The sequence below is a fragment of the Thermobia domestica genome, chromosome 2, assembly GCF_964235325.1.
Source record: "Thermobia domestica chromosome 2, izTheDome1.hap1.1, whole genome shotgun sequence".
Taxonomy (NCBI): domain Eukaryota; kingdom Metazoa; phylum Arthropoda; class Insecta; order Zygentoma; family Lepismatidae; genus Thermobia; species Thermobia domestica.
This window is the reverse complement of record NC_137455.1, coordinates 327,294,069-327,308,322: the sequence shown is the minus strand read 5'-3', so window position 1 is coordinate 327,308,322 and position 14,254 is coordinate 327,294,069. Positions and strand designations below refer to the sequence as shown.

General features: G+C 37.6%; 1 protein-coding gene across 3 annotated transcripts in view; it reads right to left on the bottom strand.

Moving 5' to 3' along the window:
• timeout (circadian regulator timeout) overlaps positions 1 to 14,254 on the bottom strand; it is a 1,048,389-nt gene that overhangs the window by 960,383 nt on the left and 73,752 nt on the right. For all 3 annotated transcript variants that reach the window (XM_081749081.1, XM_081749078.1, XM_081749079.1), the window contains exon 11: positions 765 to 897. In XM_081749081.1, coding sequence (XP_081605207.1) covers positions 765 to 897 — 133 coding nt within the window. The remainder of the gene's footprint in view (positions 1 to 764; positions 898 to 14,254) is intronic.

Genomic DNA, 14,254 nt, shown 5'->3' with positions numbered 1-14,254 from the left:
CGAGAAATTCAATTCCTTTAATTTTTACTCCCCAGTAAACTACCCTTATTTTTGGGAATACGAAGAGCCCCTCCCCATCTGGATAATTTTATAAAAACTAGGGATGGGCAAAACCGGTTTTTGTGCCACCACTAATAAAAACCTTAAGTTTAAAATTTATTTCCGAACCACTGAACGTTATAGCTTCTAGGTGAGTATACACATATCAAGGACGAATACACACAAGAAAATTTTATTTTTTGGGTATGTAGGGAGTATGAAACGTGTAAATCCTTTGGAATCTCAAATATTACATTCATTCACGATTTCTATATTTTTTTCCCTCCTATCATTGCTCGAAAGTAGAAAGTATTCATTTGCTTTAACAATTCGAACACTGAACTATTGATTTATGTAAATAATGAAATTCTTAATTTAAAAAATAAACATGACGGATAACTAAATATCTGATATTTTACACATTCAGCTATTCATAATTCTCTTTCGTGTTGCATGATCTCTTCACCACATTAAAGCAAAATAGATATTTTTTATACGTTATACGGATAATGATTTGCGACACCGTAAAAAACAAAACTGCTACAAAATGCCTTACTAATAAACTACGTTAAAGTAATTAACAGTACGAATTACGATTTATGAAACATGTAATGTAGCTTCAACCATAATAATTTGATACTGATATATAAGTTTTGCATAGGAAAAAAAAAAAAAAGTAACACCTTGTACAATAAGCTCAAATGATTTTTCTTCGTCAACGTTACCTGATATGCTCTTACAGCTAAATGCATTCTTCGAGACCAAAGAGGAATTTTCTTTTTGTCTACAACCATCATTTCATAGCAATTCTCAATTCTGCTTTGCACAAAATGGAAAGTTTGGATAGACATTGTTTCACTGTAAAACAAAACAAAAGAAAACGAATATTAAGGTTTTCACGATATGTACATAAGAAAAAAAAATTGATTTATTAGTACAAGAAAAATTTATGTTATTAAAGTATCTCACGCTACACCTTTCTGGTATGTATCGCACTAGCTACAATAGCATTATTTTGTCACTTGGACTATATGCGAAAATCTGGCGCTAACACAGAGGGATGAACATATACTTACAAGTATTTGCACACTTTACTAAGAATAGTGTTCGGAGCCAAAATACAAGAACTAAAGGGAGATTTGAGAAGCTTACATAAAATGAAACTTCATAATTTCTACTTGTCATTAAACAAATTGTGAAAGATTAGATCGAACAATATCACCTGAGAAACGTGTGGCTCACGTGGAAAATACTGTCAACGTGTGCGACGTTAGAAAGTTTCTAGAAGAAAAAATATGGGAAGGCAGAGGAAACAGAATGATATACGAGGGTTATTACTTTTTTAAAATGAAATCGGTTTGTGAATACCGCTTGAAATTTCTCGTGCCGTTGAGAATGAGTCCGCGCGCAGTCTCAAGGCATTAAAGTCATATAATCGAATGCCATTTGCGTTCAAGGGATCAGCAGTGTGAGGTTAATATGTTTAACAAACAAAAAAAAAAAAAAAAAAAAAATTGTCACTCCACGAAAAATGACAGCTGCGAATAGGTTATCACCAGTATGTGAGACGTATAGTGACAATGCAATGAGTAACAGTCAAATGCAAAACGACTCAGATTGTTCAAGGAAAGTTGGGACAATATCTATGACGAATCGTGCTCTAGTTGGCCATCTGTAATTACTGAATTCGATCATCGTTGTTTGTTAAGATAAATGTTAAGAAAAGGCAAGGTAGAAAACACAGAATTGTATGTAAATGCAGGAAACTTTTATTATTATTATTATTTTTTTTTTTTCGTTTAAACAATGTTTACTCGTTATATTTTTATTACAAAACTGACCTTACTTGAAGAACAGCTCTGGTACAAGGCAAGGTGAGGTGTGAAATAACAACTTTCGATTCGATTTGATAACAATAAAATTGGATCCAATGAGGGTTTTTTCCTCCTGCAGCCTTGGTCTTTTTAAGCCTACTACTGTGTCAGCTATAAGCTTCCAGTGTTTCCTCGAGGCCGCGGTGGCTCAGTGGTACAGCGTTCACCTTTGGTGCTTGGGGTCCCTGGTTCGATCCCAGATTGCACCATGTGATGGACAAACACCGTGTGCGTGGGTATTCTCGGGGTTCTCCCGTTTCCTCCCATTTTCTTCATTCCACTATTTCATTCATTTCTCATTATCATCGACTCCTTTAGCCTGGCAGGCACAATCGTGGGACGTAAAACTGAAAGATTTCATTTCATTTTCCCAGTGTTTCCTCTTGTACCAATAAATAACTTCCAAATTAATCAGCTTCCCTTTTCCTACCCGGCAGAAGCATCTTTATGCCTATTATCCGTCATCATTCTTATGGCCATGTGAACTTACACACATATATATCACAGTAATTTAAATGTAGGGAAATATTATCGACTCCATAATAAACGTATTAGATTTAAAAGAAAAAGAAAAAAACAAAAACTTAAGATAACTGTTAAAATTATACTATTCACTAAAAAGTAGCGTGCTGACACTTATTTACTGTATTTTCTTTAGTAACACAAGCTTTTAGCTACAATGAGGGTAAAGCATTGGAGATCGAATGAAACGTGAGTAATTATTTAACGAACTTCGTTATACAGAATACAAGTTACGAGACCAATTTACCCGAATACTATCAACAAGATTAACAATTTTGGAAAAGAAAGTGCTAGGAAACACACCAGAGTTTGTATGTATTTAAAGCTACGCGGTGTGATTGGAAAGTTTTAAGACGTTGGCAACACAGCTCAGGAGGAGTAGATATAATCGCCCGTTAGTACGGAAGTGGTGGCTTGGTGTGCCCTTGAGACATGTTGAAACATGCACCGAGATATCTTTATTCAGTACAGCGTAGCAACCAGTTGAGTGCGGGCGTGTGTGCGTGTGTCTGGCGCAAAATGGATGGAAAATTGGAACAACGCGTTTGTGTGAAATTTTGTTTTAAAACTGGGAAATCTGCTTCGGAGGCTTAAGAACTCTTAACAACAGCTTTTGGAGACAAATGTCTGAGCCGGTCAAAAGTGTTTATCTGGTTTCACAGGGGTTCAGTCAATTTTAACTGATGATTTGAACATGCGTCAAGTGTCCGCGAAATTCATTCTAAAAGTGTTGTCACACGAGCAGAAACAACACAGACTTGAAGTGTTCCAAGAACTGTTTAATCGAGCCGCAATGGACTTAGATTTCTTGAATAGGGTAATAACAGGTGATGAACCATGAGTCTATGGGTATGACCCAGAAACAAAGGCCCAATCTTCTCAGTGGAAGAGCCCACATTCACCAAGACCAAAGAAAGCGCGACAAAGTCGGTTGAATGTGAGGACGTTTTTTTTTTTTTTTTCGATTCTAAGGGTATCGTGCATTATGAATCTGCCCCTAGGGTGCAGACTGTCAACCAGGGATAATACAAAAGTGTCCTTCAGCGTCTGCATGAAAATGTGCGGCGAAAAAGGCCTGCCCTCTGGAAAGAAAAGAATTGGATTCTCCTCAATGACAATGCACCAGCGCATTGTGCGTTCTCGATCCAGGAATTTTTGGCCAAATTCAACATTTCTGTGCTTCCGCTACCCCGTATTCCCCAGATTTGACCCCGGCCGTCTTCTATCTCCTTCCTAAATTAAAACTGTCATTGAAAGGGAAGAGATTTGACTCAATTGAGGACGTTCAAGCAAATACGGAGAGAGAGTGCTTCATACCATCACGGAAAATAATTTTCAGGAATGCTTCCAGAAATGGAAACACCGTTGGAATCGGTGTGTTCATTCAGCATGGGGCTACTTTAAAGGAGATCCATCACAATAGCCTATAAGTAATGCCATTTTTAAATTACAAGTCCAGTCTTAAAACTTTCCAATCACACCTCGTATCATCCCGCCACTCGCCTGGTTAAATTCAGAAAAAAAGAAAAAAACCGAGAAAGCCTTACCTAAAAATCTCAGCCTGGAATGTCCGTCTTGCGAGATGAGAACAGTAACATTGCCCAGTAACCTCGACGTGGCGCGAGAACAACGTAACTATGTTTCTAATTTTATACTATTTATCCAGTATATACTTTTAAAAACGTTTGTCTATGTTTGTAGTCAGTTCATTGCTCATTAATTGTAATAAAACTAAACTGAGCGTTTCATCATAATAAAATATAATATTGAAATCACAATTGGAAACTAAAAAGCTTCCAGCGAAAATAACATATTTTCTTCATATATAAAGCGATCAAGCAAAACTAGATTGGGCACGACAAGACATATGTTCCGAGGATGCCACCGATAGTCTGTGTCAAAGTCTGCTTTCAGAGAGCAAGATGATAACATCTAGGACTCTAAGAAACCGAGATAGAAACCTGATGTGCGAAAGCGCCATGTCTGACTGTATTTGCATTCACATTAAATGCAGCTAATAGCAAAATGAAGCTTTATCTCTCATCTCTGTTTTACAATATCACATTCTATTGGTTAATATAATTTTGCCCGTTAATGAATTTTATGTGTTGCCTATAGACAAGCGCTATGAGCTTATACAAAAGATTGTACATTTATTATTCTTATCCAAGTCGAACTTTTTATTTTATATTTTTAACGATCTGACAGATACAGTCTTTGCACTGAAATCATTTCTGATCAAGGGGTCATGGTCTCTCAGTGGTATAGTGCTCACCTCTAGTGCAAGGGGTCCCTATTTCGATTTCAGGCCACGTGAGTTTTTGGTGGACATTATGTCAGTGAATTTTCTAAGGATCTGTTTCCTTCCACATTTTTATTCCACCAAGCCTCCCACAATCATTTACCTTCATTATCATCTGTCTCCTTTAGCCTAACGAACATAGATTTCAGTCCATTTTTTCATTACTGATCAACAAAAATAGCAATAACAATAAAAAAAGAAAGTGAAATTGGTCAAAACTTGTATTTAAAGATATTGTAGCCAGATACCTCATTCGAACTTAGAAACTCACAAGATAAAGTAGACTAGTCCAGCTCAGGGAATTGGCTTAAATAAATAATCTACTTTCTAAAACTGACGTAAGAGGCGCCTTGTTAGGTGTTTGTGCCACATAACAACAAGTGATGATAAATTTACAGGTGTTGGATACCTTTACCAACCAGATGTCTATACCATTGTTTTCTGTGGGGAACTATTATTATATTTCGTTTGAAACGAAAGGGGATTTTAATGGTTTCTTGTCAAATTTTATTCAATTCCCTTACTCTGTGAAAATTAAATTTTGTGAGACATTAACTTTAATAAAATTTACGAATCAAAAACTTAATTCAAGTAATACAATACTTAATCAGGGCTCCCACAGATTTTTGCAAACTGTTCTCCCTGATCTTACTTGACAAATATTTACCTATTTCCCTGACAAAAGTTTAATTTTTCGACTTTTTCGTAACCCTAGTTGTTTAGTTAGATACCTAAACTAAAGGTAGGACACCAACTTCCTACAAAATGGGTCGGCGTCTAAACTTGCGAGACCAAATATATATACAGGGTGTTTCAAAACAACACCGACAACGTTTGGGAGATGATTCCTGACACCAAGATAAGATAAAAAGTATAGACCAACCTGAGTGCACAAATGCTTCCTTTTGGAGTTATAAGCTGCTGAAAACATGAAAAAATGAAATTTAGAGGTCAATAGTTCCAATACTATGGGAGCCCTAGTCGGGTCAAGACTTCATTTAGGAACTCGTATGTGCCCTATCCAAATATTCATGTTTCAGACTCCTGCGGTACTTCCGCAACAATTTTTATAGATGTAGTTGTTTGAGTACTGTAAGTTATGTGCCCGTAGCCAAACTCCCTCTGCAAACATTGCTGCGTGAGTACTTTAGGATTCTGAAATATGTATTTTTGGATAGTGCACGTAGTAATTCCTAAGTGAAGTCTTGACCCGACTACCGTAGATCCCATAGTTTGGAACTCTGAACCTTTAAAGTTCATTTTTTCATGTTTTGGCAGCCTATATTTCCGAAAGTATTCGTGCACCCAGGTTGGTCTATAATTTTTGTTTTATCTCGGTGTCAGGAATCACCTCCCAAACGTTGTCGCTGTTGTTTTGAAACACCCTGTATATATATTAAATCGGTCTACGCGATACGAAATTATACGTGAACATACACACGGTATTAAGACTATCAGCTGTTGTGGAGAGTTTCACGATTTAACTCCAAAGACTGTCCATTAGATTCTGATAACATTTATATGGAACCTGGGAGAAAGTATATCAGAACAGAAGTAAATCGGTACATCTGTGTTGAAGTTATGCGTAAGCACCAACACAATGAAGTCCGTTAATTACGATAACACTATGATCGTTGAGGAGTTTCATGGTCTACCCCCGATAACTATCACCAGAGCCTAATGAAATTTATATGAAACCACCGTGAGAAAATACTTTATTTCAAACAAAAAGTGAACGAACAAAAGTGGCGCATCTATAGTGAAATTATCCGTGATCATACACACAAGTATGGCATGAATACTGTCAGCCATTGAGGAGCTGCATGATCTAGCTCCAAAGACTATCATTATATCTTAACAAAAGTTATATGAGACAAACAGAAAAGTGTGCTCTTCTAAACCAAACCGAATCATCAAACTCTGTGAACTTATATGGAAGTTATGCGCGAACATACACACAACATATGTATTTCGTTTGTATGTGTTGATTTACTTTCCATTTGTATAAACGGGTCGAGTTCAAAATCTCTTTCTTTTTCTGAAGTCGGTTTAAAAGTTATACGTATCTCAACTCAGCAGATCAGAGACGCTACAATGATGTAGTACACCACATTTGACTTGCCTCGGTTGAATTTTTTTGACCATTTCTTTACACAAATTGCCACGAGCATGTTTTTGAGCTTCAGTCAAGTTGCGTGGGATCCAACAGCATCAAAGTTTCCGTATGTTCAGATGACTATGCAAAATCGTATGTATTGGTTTCATGTTAATGTTCCCGGATACCTGAATCACACGGTATGTCCCATGCCAAGCTCTCTCAATTATTTCACGCACAACACGAACATTACAGGTAGCAACAGACGTGGAAAGAAAGAAGACCTTCATGGAATTCATCGCTGAGAAATATGCAACCGCGTTGGAATTTAAAAAACAGCTGTACATAATCCTACTGGATGGTGAATCATCTCCAAAAGCCAAACGAAGTCGTTTGATGCATTTTGCTGTAAAGTCGTTTGATGCTACATTTGAAATCAGAAAACTTTTATGCCCGAAAGTGTTCACGAGAAATTTTCATTTCTCACAAGGAACTACTTTAAACCGTTGTCAAAAATAATTGAATAAGCTTAAACAAATAATCCAAAGTAATCTGGATAGAGAAAGGTTTATTCTTTCGAATTTTATAACAGAGTACTAGCGTCCCTGGTAGTTTGAGAAACTTTTCCAGCAGCTCTCGTAATTCTGATGCTTATTTTGTGGCTCCAGAATCAGGTATCTGCAAAAGACGTACTCCGAAAATTTTCGAACCAAAAATGGCAATTTTTAATTTCTTTTTATAAAAATGAAATGACCTCTTTATCGTCAGCAAGATATTCCTTTAGGTGAAGAAACAGGTGGAACATAAACGGGAACAGGTACTATAGGAATGTCCTTGAAGAAAACGTATGACGGAACGCTCTTCACATTTGGAGGAGGTTCTGCATCGGTACAATCAATTTAAACACGTGTTCCTTGCACTAGACTCCATGTAGCAATGAGCAACAGTCGCGAGAGGAAAGCAGAAGGCTCACAATGGAAAACAGTATAGTCAACTTATGCACGAAAATGGTACTTGTCCGTTTACAGGAGTTGTAACCTTACTGTATGGAAATGTCTCATATATGATAGTACGGATTTTAGGTGTAAGACAGGTTACATAACCCGCACTTGCAAGGTATTTAGGTACATCTACTGGTAAATACCAGTCAAATGACATGTTTTCTTTACCATACGTTGCTTCAAATTTTTTAAAAGGGTTAAACAACTAATCCGCTAACTCCTTATTAAGTGAAAGCATAAAAGAAGTACCTAACAATCTCAAAACTTCAACCATAATTTCTATTCGAAAACAAATATATAGTTTTAAGCCTTAAGTCTCATTTTCAGAGCAAAAAAGAGAGAATTTAAATATTTTCTAAATATTTCTGGCAACATTTATTTGTGCTCCTACATTTTTCAAAAGCCAAGACTGCATAAGATATTAGAGGAAAAACTACATCTAAAAATACATTAGGAAAAACAAAAAGACTAGCATTAACATAATACATATACAGAAAGACATTTGTCTCAATTTCTCTACTTTCATATTTTGACAAAACTGCAAAACAGCGAAACGAAAAAGGAAGGGCAAAATATATTGCAAATTTTGCTTTTGAAAATAAGATTTAGATGAGAAAGGCACATAACGACGACTGTTTTCTGAGAAGAAAAACGAAAATAATAATGAGTTTCATTTAAGTTCAGTACGTAATATTCCTTCTAAGCGCCGTGCTCTTAAGGAAACAATCCAAAGGCTCATTTAACATGATTGAGTGCTTCTTTCTCGAGGCATCCTGTTTTGTTTCTAGTAGCTGACTTTTCTTCTCCACATTTTGAAAAACGAAACCAGAGCCAATCTGCAGCAGTATTTTTTTTTTAAAAAAAAGTGAAACGCAATAACAAATCTGTCGCCTCAATGTCTAAATTTATGATTTACAATTATAGAGTGGTTATGAAGCACAGATTCAATGGTAAAGTAGTATTCTAATTACATATGAACTGTGACACGCAGGAAAAATAACCTCACTTATGACACCGACAAAACGCAACGTAGAGGAGATAATTATTTGTCGATTGCTCGTTGAAGCTTAGCGTCCCTTTTCAGTACTGTGACACTCAAGACGTGAAACTCAATTTAAGGTGGAACGGAGACACGGTAGCTCAGTGGTGGAGCGTTCACCTCTGGTGCGTGGGGTCCCTGGTTCGATCCCAACTCGCGCAAATTGAGCTATGTGGTAGACAAACACCCTGTTCGTGGGTTTTCTCGGGGTTCTCCCGTTTCCCCCCACTATATTCATTCCACCACTGAATTCATTTCTCATCACCACCTAGCCGGAAAAAATGTGGGACGTAAAACTTAAAAAGATTTTACTTCGCATTTCACTTAAAGATTTTTTAACGCCCGTTACATTCTCAACCTGAGGCAAGTCCAAACTCACCTAATATTTAAATAACCTCGAATTTTATAATAATTACTTATGATGCTATAGGATACATATTTAATATAAAAAAGAATCTTACATCTTTATACTGAATTACAAAACAAACGGAATCCAAAATAGAATTTTATTTTAAAGTTATTTCATTCGAGTTACAAAGTTTTCCAGATCGAAATATTCCATCTAACTTGTCAAAGTTTAGCAGCGCAGCTAAAGAGTCACACCCAAGAACATGTGAGTAAACACTTGAAACCATTTGTGTTGTAATTTAGTATAAAGAAGTAAGATAAGATTATTTTATCCCTTGAATACCGATTTTTTCAAACTTACTCACTTTAGAACGAAAAAAAAACAATAAATATGCTTTATAATTACGTAAAATGGTTCAGTAGTTACGTTAAATATGATCACTTCCAAAAATTGGACACCATCATCTGGTTACGCTAAGCAACTTATTACATAATAATAATAATAATAATAATAATAATAATAATAATAATAATAATAATAATAATAATAATAATAATAATAATAAAGTGCTACGTGTCATGATCTACACGGTGGTCCAAGAGTGTGGAAACACCCAAATAAAATCCAAACCGTTCAGAATTGGAAATAATAGGGAAAAAACGTAATGATAACAGACGAGGGGGTAGATCTTTCAAGACATCGCACTATCGACCGCCATCTTGAAATGACGGGAACTTTTCTAAATGGGAACCCTATCGTGTGATACATCAAATAAGACTGAAATTTTTCCAGCAATCCAGTGGTGAAATGTTTTTCGCTCTACGACCAACCGTTGAAAGTTTTAACCGATTTTCTTTTGTTTCAGGTGGCGTGACACGGAATGACACTAACAAGGGATAAATGGATAGAGATGATTGTGTTGATCTTAGGAGAGGGCAGCAGCAGATAGATCGCAGAGGAATTCAATGCCCGTCACCCAGAAAGGGAGCCCATTTCCCATAGTGCAGGGTGGAAAGTTATAGCCAAATTTAAGGAAACCGGTTCGGTGGAAAACAAACCAAAAGCAGGCAGGCCTCACACAGCGACGGACGAAGCGACATCCACTGTTGTGTTGGCATCATTTGCGACAAGTCCCACCCGCAGTACCTGTCGCCTAGCCCACGAATGTGGTATATCCCGTGCGTCCATCCTGCGAATCGTATTTGTGTATAAGCAGCACCCATACAAGATACAGTTCAACATGTAACCGAGGTGATCTAGACCGCCGAGTAGAATTCTTTGAGTGATCCGTGGAACAAATCAGACAGAATCCTCGATTCGCATATGACCTGCTATTCTCGGACAAGGTGAACAAGAAAAATCACCGATATTGCTGTGACAACAATCCATACTGGTTCGACGATTCTCGGCTCGTTGGCTCTGACAAAGTGATGGTGTGGTGCGATGTGTGGGGTACCTGTGTGGTGGGCCCATTCTTCATCAAGGGCAATTTAAATGCAATTACCTACCGTGACATGATTGAGGAAGAGATCCTGCCGTCCGTCGCATTAGGGGTTGATTCTTTCCCTTTGTTCTATCAACATGACTAGGCACCACCTCATTTCGGATTACGTGCTCGTGAGTACCTCGATGAGCAATTCCCACGGAGATGGACAAGATGACGAGGACCTGTTGAATGGCCACCGCGTTTCATAGACCTCACGCCATTGGATTTTTTTCTCTGGGGCTACGTGAAATCCGTTGTGTATGCTCCAAGATCAGGGACATTAACCACCTTCAACGCAGGATTACTGATGCGTATGCCAGCACTCCTAAGACGTGCTGCCCACGATAATGGATGACTAGCAGCAGCGGATACATTTAACGACTGCTCAGGAGGGATGGAACATTGAACAATTGCTGTAACATTGGTCAATGGCCACACACTGCCCACAGTTTTATCTCCAGGCAAGTGCAGAAAATAGGTTAAAACTTTGCAATGATTGGTCGTAGAGTCGAAAACATTCACCACTGGGTTCCTGGAAAAAATTCAGTCCTATTTGATGTATCACACGATAGGGTTCCCATTTTAAAGAGTTACCGCCATTTCAAGATGACGGCCGATGGTGTCATATGTCTCAAAAGATATCCCCCTGGTCTGTAATCATCACTCTTTTCCTTTCTTTCCAATTCTGAACGGTTTATATTTTATTTGGGTGTCTCCACACTCTTGGACCACCCTGTAGAATCTATCCACGTACCAGGAGTCTACACGATTCCGAGCTGAGTCCAGAAGCCAAGTTTGAAAATATACAAGAATATTTTCCATTCTGTTTCATTTTACCTCACGATAGAACGTAAGCTAGGCAAATATATTGTGAAGCACGATTCTTAACGTGGAATGATGCATCAACATGGAGGGCACTGTGGCTCAGTAATAAGAGCGCTCACTTCTGGTACTTATTTTTAAAGATCCGCGTCTATAGGCTTTGTCTTTTACCACACGTTCCGTTCCCTCTTAAATTTTCATTACCACTTTCACCACAACTATTCACTTTCCATAATCATCCGTTTTCTTTAGCCTAAAGGTCATAATCTTCGGACGCAGACCGGTAGCCAGCCCAAAATTGTAGGGGGGGGGGTAGAAGTTAGGGGTGCCGATCCAACCATATTATAGTTCATTTGCAAGCCTATCGTGAAAAGTTTGGGGGGGGGCAAGTAAAAATTTAGGAGGGCACCCTCCCTAGGTCCCAGTGGATACGGGCATGGTGGTAGACTACTTGGTTACAACTTTTCCATATTACTGTTCTGAGCAAAAATAATTGAAGCCTAAAAATAAAAGTAAGGACATTTAATCATATTATATCCACTAAATTGCATTTCTCTTTTTCACTTTTTCTTAATTTTTGAATTTGTGATGTATTAAATTGAAGTTTTCGCAAATGTCGAAGTAGCACTTGTCTGCCAGTTTCCTAGAACCATCGAAGCAGTGCCGTGCCGTGGAAAATCAGCGCCCGGGGCGAGAGTATACGACGGCGCCCTCATACATATGAGTGAGGTCAACAGACCAGCCGCGAAGCGCCACCATGGTTGACGCGAAGAAATTTTCAAAAATAAACCCTGCTTTTCCTTGATTTTGGACACTTTTTATTACTTTTCTTTCCTTCCATTTTTGTATATGTGCACATGCATTTTCCTAACATGAGTAGCATTATAGGACCAGTTCCTAAAGCAGGAAGAGGATTTAAGTACATACTAGTAATATTCCAAGTAATTTTTCCTCTCTCTTTTTTCTTTCCTTCTTTTATTTTTCCTATCGAATTTTGCGCTCCCTTACTTTGGCGGCCGGGGCCGTCGCCCCACTCAGCCCCACGGCACTTCATCATTGGGACTGGTGAGTACTTACCTGTAAATAGATGACAGTTAAAAAAAAAAAAGAAAAAAAAACCTAGATTTATAAAATTATGCAAATAGGACCAAATATAAATGGAAAGTAAAGCATCTGCGTACAATACTATATTTTCATTATTGTGTCTACACACTGAGATAATAAAATAGTCTCATTCACCAACTATTGGGTATTTGGACTCTGGTATATTGATAGTGTTGTTTCATCAAGGATTATATATATATATATATATATATATATATATATATATATATATATATATATATATATATATATATATATATATATATGTGTGTGTGTGTGTGTGTGTGTAAATAAGTACAGTTTACGATTTTACATAAGTGTATGAAAAAATCAACACAGAGTCAACTAAAGCAGAAACCAAACACCTACACTTAAATTTTAAAAAATTTAAAGATAAATTAAACTCTAAGAACAGAACAGAAACGCTGATACTGCCCTGTAGCGAATGTTTACATTTGCCGTACTGTTTGCTTAGACTTCAAACACACTAGGATTACTGTTTTGGAAGCGTAAATATTTAATACTATATACATTAGTAGAGAAAATATTTAACTTTCTGTCTAGACTTTAGTTAAATTAAGGTTAATCAAGTTTTACAACATTCAGCCAACGGGTTTATACAATGTTTAATTTATGTTTATAGTACATCAATCATCCGTGTTCAAACTAATCTAGAGTCAAAAGACAGGATTTCGAGTAACAGTGTGTTGTAATGTATTCTTTCTCTGCATGTACTCCCGTGTTCGATTCCCAGTAAAGAATCATTTAATTAGAATACAGTTTAATCGGAGGTTCAAGCTCATACAGCATCGGTGACAAAAAGGACAGTAAACTGAAACCAATAAGCAAGTATAGAATCTGCGAAATTGCAAAAAAATTAAAATGAAATGAAATCTTTAAGTTTTATGTCACATGGTTATGCCTGCTGGGCTAAAGGAGACGGTGCTGATGAGAAACGAATGAAATGAAGGAATGAAGAAAGTGGCAGGAAACGGAAGATCCCCGAGAAAACCCACGCACGGTGTTTGAAATGAAAATGAAATGAAATTTTTAAGTTTCACGTATCACGGTTAGGCTAAAGGGGACGATGGTGATGAGAAATGAGTGAAAGGACGGAATGAAGAAAGTGGGAGGAAACGGAAGAACCTCGAGAAAATCCACGTACACGGTTTTTGTCCGCCACAAAGCTCACTTGGCGCGAGCTGGGATCGAACCAAGGACCGCACATACCAGAAGTGAACGCTCTACCACTGAGCCATTGTGGCCCCCGACTTTCACTGGTGTGGATCGTGCTCAATGCCTGTAGTTATTTCATGAAACCAACTCTGCAACAGCTGTTCACCACAGATTTCGTACGGAACAAGGTAAGGACCTCCAAGCAGGCCTACAATTTACAGCTGGCACAAGAACTTTGTTGAGACTCGTTGTTCTGTTCGTCACGTGAAATCACCAAAGTCCCAAAAGATCAACGCGGCGTGCGTCTCGCGAGACAGGCGTTCCACAAAAGACATTTTGGCGAGAGCTACGTAAACGTTTACACTTCAAACCAAACAGATTTACAATAGTACAACAAATTACTGACGAAGGTAAGGTAGCTCGTGGAGAATTGTGTGTGGAAATG